We start from the raw sequence: 8304 nt of genomic DNA on the forward strand, positions 1-8304 counted from the left end.
CAAGGATTTGTGAACACCCAGGGATCAGAGGTATGGTGAGCAGGGAGCGTGATGATGCTCAAGCATTGAGGATGATCAAGAGGGAAAGAAACCAAACAGGAACTGAATATAAATGACTAGTAACTGTCCAGAAAACAGCTTATCTACAAGGGCAGATGGTGAAAGAGCAGCATTATTTCACTGTAGAAGTTACCCACTGAACCCAGAAGCCCTAAGTGTTTCTAGGATCACCAAAATACCCCCAGCTTTTGTTTAAATTGGTGCTTATCCTCTGCTTTTGCCTGGCAACATTCAGAGTGACAAGGAAATTGTCACAGCACTGAAATGGGAGGAAGGCAAAGATGTGCACAAGTTAAGACTGGCCTTTTAGGAAGGCCAACAAGCCAGGCCTGGAAATGCCACATGTGCTCATTAAGAACCTTTTCATATTGGACCTGTTTCCTTTTCACACACACACAGGTCTAGGCTGGGAGGAGATGATGGCTGGGGGGGAAGAGGAGTTTTCCTTTGGTTAGGAGAGTAGCTGAGGTGAACTGTGTTGAACAGCCTCATTACCCAAGGCTCCCTCACCTCCAGTTTTGCAGTCAGTGATTGGACTTACTCTTTGTTTAACAAACTGTCTGCAAGAATGATCTGTGGATATCCTGGTCAGTAAGTCTAAGGAAAGATCACAATCACAGGGCCAAATGCTGTGATACAAAACAAATGTCAGATAAACCCCACTAGAAAAACCTCTGCATACTGCACACAAGTGCTTTTATCCGCAAGACATGTGCTTGGCCATTTATAAGGGTCATAGCAAGTCGCCACATTTCCATGGGGAAGAATCCATGTATGTTCCAGAGTCCAAAGGCCAAAACCTTTGTTTAATTCCCTTCATTAGATAGATGATGAGCATTTTTGCTTTTAAGTATAGATGGAAATGTATTTATGGGAGGCAGCACCTGCTCCATTGGCCCTGTCCCTCTATACCTGCAATGCTGATTCACGGAGGCCAACACAAAGAGTACCTGGGTGTGCATCCAGAGAACCACAGAATCACAGAATATGCTGAGTTGGAAGGGACTCACAGGGATCAAGTCCACCTCCTGGCCCTGCACAAAACCATCCCCAAGAGACACACCATGTGCCTGAGAGTATTGTTCAAACACTTCTTGAACTCTCTCAGACTTGGTGCTGTGACCACTTCCCTGGGGAGCCTGTTCCAGTGCTCAACCACCCTCTGGGGGAAGAAACTCTTTCTAATATCCAACCCAAACCTCCCCTGACACAACTTCAGGCCACTCCCTTAATCCTGTCACGAGATCAGTGCCTGCCCCTCCTCTTCCCCTCACGAGGAAGATGTAACTGCAGTGAGGTCTCCCCTCAGTCTCCTCTCCTCCAGCTGAATACACCAAGTGCCCTCAGCCGCTCCTCATACAGCTTCCCCTCAAGGCCTTGAGGAAGCTCACTAACAGCTTAATATCTTTCTTATATTGTGGTACCCAAAACTGCCACAATATTCAAGGTGAGGCTGCCCCAGTGCAGAGCAGAGCAGGGCAATCCCCTCCCTTGACCAGCTGACGATGCTTTGCCTGATGCCCCCCAGGACAGGGTTGGCCCTCCTGGCTGCCAGGGCACTGCTGACTCATCTTCGACTTGCCACTGACCAGGATCCCCAGCTCCCTTTCCGTGGCATTGCTCTCCAGCCTCTCATTCCCCAGTCTGTCTGTACATCCAGGTTTGTGCCACCCCGGTGCAGAATCCGGTACTTCCCCTTGCTGAACTTCATATGGTTGGTGACTATCCAGTCCTCTAATTTGTAGTATCTCTTCCAGTTCTGCATCCAAGTCATTTACGAAGGGCCTAAGAAGGAGCCTTGTGAAACCCCACTAGTGACAGGTCACCAGTCTGATGTCACTTCATTCACTATTACCCTTTGAGCTCAACCCATGAGCCAATTGCTCACCCACCACATGACGTGTTTATCCAGCTGTGGGCTGGACATTTTGTCCAGGATAATGTCAGAAACAGTATCAAAAGCTTTACTGAAATTCCAAAAGATTACATCAACTGGCTTCCCTTGATGAACCAGGTGGTTTACCTTGTCATATCAGGTTTGATAAGCAGGACTTTCTTCTCATGAATCTGTGCTGGCTGTGACTGATGGCTGCATTGTCTTTCAGGTGTTTTTCAATACCTCCCAGAATAATCTTTTCCATAACTTTTCCAGGCACTGAAGTGAGACTGACAGGCCTGTAGTTTCCGGGGTCCTCCTTCTTGCCCTTCTTAAAAAAATCACGACAACATTCACCAGCTTCAGTTGTCATATTTCACACAGTGCTTGGCTGTTCACAGTGCTGTTCCAACTTCTGTGGCCACTGGTGAGGAGCAGTGACCCCAGCACTATCAGTTGTTTCACAGGACTCTTGTGAATGAGGTAAGAATCATTAACACCGCTTTACAAGCAGCAGCGTTTCTTGCCCAAAGGCTTACAGGTGTCCCTTGAGGAATGGGCAAATAATGTTGTTTAACTTTACTAACTAAACTCCTACAACACACAAAACTGGAGCACAGCTTTCATGAAATCTTGCAGTAACTTCATGTTCCAGTCCAAGCACATATGGAGTTACGGGAGGGTCTCAGTCTGTGGTGGCTTGGTGTGAGCCTGCAGGACAGAAAGGCAGCCTGCGCTCAGCCAGAGGCTTTGGCATGCACCACAGGTGCTCCAAGATGCTCAAAACAAGAACCTCTTATTTCCTTCCCTTCCTGGCAGAAAGTTCCCCCAAACCTCTGCCACTGCTCAGTGAGACCAAAGCTGGGGCAGGGGACATGTTCCAAAGGCAAACATCAGCCACCAGGGTTTGGGGTACAAGAGAGTTAGATCCTTCTTCTGCCACAGGCCTGGGCACAAGAGGTGTGTGGGAGGGCAGCCCAGTGTGTGTGAGAACAACTCTGCACCATTTTTCAGAAGGGAAGGCTGTGAGTAAAAGCAGCAATTCACTCCTCAGCCTCCCAGTACTGAAATATATATATATATAGTGCACAGGTACCAGTTCATGGAGCTTGGATTTATTAGGAAAAATCTCAAAATCTGGAAACTGGCCACCAAAAAACCAGCCTGGGCACTGAAATGTTGCGTGTCTCCCTCCAGATGAAATACAAAAGCCAAGCAGGGCGGACACACGAGTGTAGCATGTTCTTGGGTACAAGGCTGATAAATAGTCATGAAGACTGAAAACTGGAGAAATAGATTGCAAGCAATACATAAGGTCAAATCACAGTGCAGTAGCACCAGGAGAAGACATTCAAGAGGAGTTTGTGTGAAATTTCTGGATTGTTCACTGTAGGTTTGAGATACCAAAACTGCTGCAAACTTGGGCTGCATGGGACAGACTGAATACTACAGGATCTCACTGCTGGCATCAGATGGAAAACATCCTCTTTGTGGGACAACATATGCATAAAAGCACATCTTGTTGTATAACTCAGTTTTACATATACATAAACATATACACTTTTTTTTTTAAGGACACTGTTCCATTGCCACCACTGTATGAATCTGTACATTTTCTGCTGAGGCAGTAGGACCGCACTGAAAATGAGTGATACTCTCTAGATGCACATATAAACAATATACACTCACGCACCCAGGGAGGATGGGCAACACCAAATACCTGTTCAAGCACTAAAAACCACTTCCATGGGCATTTCTTCAGGATATCATGGTGGCCTGTGGGAGTGATTCAGTGAGATACAAATACTGCTTATGCTTAGCATCTGGCTCCATTTCAGGTGTAACATTTACACAGACAAAAAGTAAAAAAAAAAAAAAAAAAAAAAAAGAATATGAAGTTTGTACCTTTTCTTTTAATCCAAGCTTGAAGTACCTGTCAGTCACAGCCATGAATCACATAAAAACAAAACCAATGCAACAATAAATTTCTGTTTCCCTTAAAAAAAAAAACACACATGCTGATATGAAACACGGTGGGAATATTGCAACTGTCTCAGTGAGACACTGAATTCAGACCTGTCAGCTGTGTGGTACCCAGGTTATACACAGTGTTTGCTTGAAAATATCACTCTTCAGCTACATCCTGGCTCCCTGCTGTCTCCATTCCCCAAGGTTTAGCTTATAAGGTAGAAAATGTGTAGGCACTGGCTTTGAGCAGCTGTTCCTACAGACCACCTTTCAGAAGTCTGGGTGACTGCTGAGGTGATCACTGCGTCTCAGTGCCCTGCTCAGAGGAGAGAGATCGGGAAACCTGTGCATTCAGGGCTCGGAGCACCTCCAGTGCAGCCACACAGGGTGAAACTACCACCGATTTCCAGACAAACACCTGCTAAACAACAGCAAACGCCGCTGCTCGAGTTCCTGGGAACCCAGGGTGTCTCAAGTGTATTTCAGACTGTTAAAGCGTTAGTAAAGGGTTTTGCTTCCTTGAAGAGGGCTCTCCGTCTCAGTTTATATAAACAGCGTGATGGTTTTACAATATCAGGAAGGAAAAAAAAAAGAAAACAACAAACCAAAACAAGACAGACAGACGATACCTGTTGTAACTCCATCTACTGTAAGACATGTTCCTGTTGCTGCTGACACTATCCATCTCCGGCTCAGCTACAGCACTTCCAGCATTGCTTGTCTCTCGCAGGCACCGGCTGCTGGGCTTGGAATTCAAACACCTTTCTGCAGACGGGCCCGCCGTGGGGATGCGGGCAGACGCCTCCGGCCTTCCGCGGCAGGACCGAAATTCACCGCGGAGCAGCGGCTTCGCATCGAGCTCTGGATGCTCGGAGCAAACCACTGTCAGCGCAGGGAGGGAGGGAGGGAGGGATGAAGAGAGGGGGAGGCTCCTGGGGTCCCTGCCGAGGGGACCGGCGGCAGGATGCTCTCAGCCGCCCGGCAGACACGAAGACGCTCAGGTAATAAACTGGAGCAAGGGTGCTAAGCTGCTTAAGAGATATTCAGCGAGCCTGTGCTGAGGAGTGCAGCAGCTTGTGCGCCTCCTGCTCCAGCATACACGCCTTATTTATTTATTTATTCTGGTTGCCACAGATACGGGTCCAGCGCTCTGACATCAGCCGCCTCCCACCCACCACTTGTCCCTGGGTCTCGCCAACATGATCTTCCAGGCAGGCACCGATCACATCCCTGGATGTGGGGTCAGCGCTGGGAGCCGGCTGCGCTCAGGCAGCTCCACAGGATCACCTCCCCTCCCGGGGCATGGCCTTGCCGCTCATCCTCCCGCAGCACTCTCTGCAGCCCCCGCGCCTGGCAGGTGGGTGTACAGGCTTCTCCAGGGGTCACTCAGAGTCCAGAAAAAACGCTTTGCACACCCCATTTCAGTCACTGGTTTTCAACAGCCCATGGGCCCAGTTCGCCCCAGAGCTGCAGCAGCAATGTCACAGCCCTCCAGCCTCAACGTGACCCTGGCCTTGGGTGCAGGACTGAAAGCCAAACAAAAACACTTCATGGCTCCTGCCCTTGTGTCCCTGGTGGTAACCAGCAGTGTTCAGTGCCAGGGCCTGTGCCGAGGACCTGTGGGTCTCTCATTTCTCCTGCCAGCTGCAGGAAGCACAGGGGACGCGATGCTCCCAGGTGCCCACACCTGCCCACTGCTGGGAATCAAATCTTTCCTGCTCATTGAATATTTTCTGATTAGTTCTGATAACCACAATATGAGGGGACTGCGTGAGAGTAGTTCAAACTGAAACACTTTACCAAAACAACAAAAAAACTTTCTTCAAATTAACTTGTGTTTTTCCTTTCATGAAAAGAAAAGTTAAACAGAGCCTGTCCAGCACCTTTGCCTTTTCAAGAGGCTTTATTACAGCTCTGCCTTCAAACTGTGCAGTGGTTTCTTGCATCTCCTCTTAAAATATTTTCTTGCTCTCAGCTTCCCAGTGTCACGAGATTGTGAAGTTTGCATGGCTGTGCAGTGTCAGGATCGTGACCCTCTGCACGGGGCATCCTTCACAAATCCTACCAAAGAGCAAGGCTTACCGGAGGTGCTCTGAAGACAGTCCCAGGACAAGGATGTCTGCAGAGTCAGGTGTAGACAGATACAGGTTTGTTTCTCCGGATGCTGGTTCAGAACTGCCAAGACCTTGTGGTGCACGGCACTGCTCAGGGCACTGTGCCCTGCTCATGGCCCCAGGGCACTGTGCCCTGCCTGACACTTCCCTCCTGATTTAAGGAGCTATCCCTTCTCAATCTCTCATAACACCACAAGCACAGGGGGCTGCCCAGAGGACCTGACCATACCCTGAGCAAGAGAGATGCTACCAGAAGCAGTGCCAGGTCAGTACAGTCACCCCCAGGGTGACCCAGGATGTCTACATACCCCATTGTCGACATACTGCTCTCAAACCTTTCCCAGCCAGTCTTTGGCCTGCACTAGCATCTCCTGGACCCTTTCCTCACTGCTTGGTCACCCAGGTGGCCAGCCCTGGTCTAAGCAGTATGCACTCCCAGCTCCTACATGTAAAATCTCTCAGGAGTAGTTACTAAGAATCCCAAGCGTACATAACTGAGGACTGGAAGGGAGTTGGGTCAATGAGGCGCAATCTCTCATCTCACAAACAACAGTATCTGATGAGTGGTTTGAGGCTGAAGCTCCAGAGGCTGGTAGTAAAGAGCTCCTCGAGCTTCACCCTGCCAAGAGACAGAGATTTCCCATTCCTAACTCGAAGGTATACACAGACATCTGTTATCCACTTGTTCATGAAATGTCCAGTTCCTTCAGATCAAGTAAATGAATACCTGTCATCAATCTTTTAATTTCCAGCCTTCATTTTCAGAGGGTGAATAGGCCAAACCCTTCATGCCTTCCCATCACGATAGGCAGAACCAGCCTAATAGCTTTTTTCATGTACCAGTTTTAACTCAAATCAAACCTTTCCTGAATATAGATGATATTTGTCAACACTTTCAAATAGGGAAAACGTCAAGCAGGTTTCCTTGGAATGGCAATTAAGATGCCCGGACTCAAGCCTTGCTCCTTGTAATTCCATATACCCTGCAAGTCTGTCATCCTAACCTCTGTTACAGATGCTCTTATGTACAGGCAGCACATTCCCATTTATCTTATTATAATCCACACTGAGTGACTTGAATGAAATGGACCATCTGAAAAGGAGGGAGTTATAGCCCATCTCCTCCACCTACCTGCTCTGCTTACACTGAGACAATTGTAAATGGGCAAACTGAAACCTCACCATTCACTTGCCTGTTGGATTACTTAGGCCAACATTTTTCACATGGGAGCAGCTGAAAATCACCCTGGTGAGCCCCTGTATCCCAGAGCAGCCTCTGTCAGAAGCAAACACTTCAAGGCACATCAATAAAAGCAAGGAGTACAGGTTGGCTGTTGGACTATGGGCTCTCCTCTCCAAATGAGAGAAGTGTAGCTCGCTGGCACCCCAGGCTCCTTCTCATCCTGGACCAAAGCATTGAGGAGAACATCAACCATGGTGGTTTGTGCTGAGATGGGGCAAACACAGCCATACCCCCATAGTTATCTTGTCCCAGCATGCTGAGGCAGGTGGGCTTTGGGTTGACCCTGTTGACCCTCATGGCAAACACAGCCTTTCCAGATGAATAACACACCAAAACCAAAACCCCACGTATAAATAGAGTACCATTTTGGCAGAGCAGTGCTTGGAGAACTGGCCTGTGTCTGCCTCAGGGGATCCCTTCACACACGTACTAGGAGAAGAGGTGCTCCAGAATAAAACCAAGTGTGGTCTCCACTGCTCTGCTGCAGATAAACAACGGTCTAAGACTTCTCAGTAAAATACTCTGGACAGCAGATTTAGCCGCCGAGGACATAACTGTCTCCCTGCTTCCTGCGTATGGTTGACAAACTCCCTGAATGCAAAAATCTCCCAACTCTTCTGCTCAGGAGTTTCTCAATTCTTGTTTCACTATTTCAAAACAAACACTAATGACTGACAGTGAAGCCTTTGCCTGTGATTAATTGTGATTACCTCCAGCTCCTGGTGCAGAGCTGTGGCTTTCCTCTGCAAGTCTCCCAGCTCCACTTCTGCCCCCTGACCTCACAACCTGCATTGCTGACAGTATCACTTCAAACTTGACATTTCCAAAAAGGCTTCAGTGGGGAAGCTGGGGAACTCATAAGCTAATGCAAGGTGAAGAGACACAAAATGAGATCCATGCTGGAATTCAGTCAGAAAGATAAATGGTTGTCTTGCCATGCGTTCTGCTCTGCTCCCAGCGCTGCAAGGCTCATGTCACCATGTGTTTGTGCACGGCCACATCTATGCACATCCAAACTGAGTCACATCTGCTCCCTGTTTCAA

General features: G+C 48.3%; 1 protein-coding gene across 7 annotated transcripts in view; it reads right to left on the reverse strand.

Moving 5' to 3' along the window:
- Nucleotides 1–4692, reverse strand: part of TUB (tubby bipartite transcription factor) — a 159517-nt gene extending 154825 nt beyond the window's left edge. For 2 of the 7 annotated variants that reach the window (XM_027700720.1, XM_027700736.1), the window contains exon 1: nt 4534–4682. In XM_027700720.1, the coding sequence (XP_027556521.1) occupies nt 4534–4589 (56 nt within the window). In that variant the 5' untranslated portion in view covers nt 4590–4682. Of the gene's footprint in view, nt 1–4533 lie in introns of all 7 variants that reach the window. The other 5 variants (XM_027700710.1, XM_027700729.1, XM_027700744.1 and 2 more) reach the window with 5 other exon arrangements.
- Between the last annotated feature and the right edge of the window lie 3612 nt (nt 4693–8304).

Source organism: Neopelma chrysocephalum, unplaced genomic scaffold (genome assembly GCF_003984885.1).
Source record: "Neopelma chrysocephalum unplaced genomic scaffold, ASM398488v2 Primary Assembly neopelma1_24, whole genome shotgun sequence".
Classification (NCBI taxonomy): domain Eukaryota; kingdom Metazoa; phylum Chordata; class Aves; order Passeriformes; family Pipridae; genus Neopelma; species Neopelma chrysocephalum.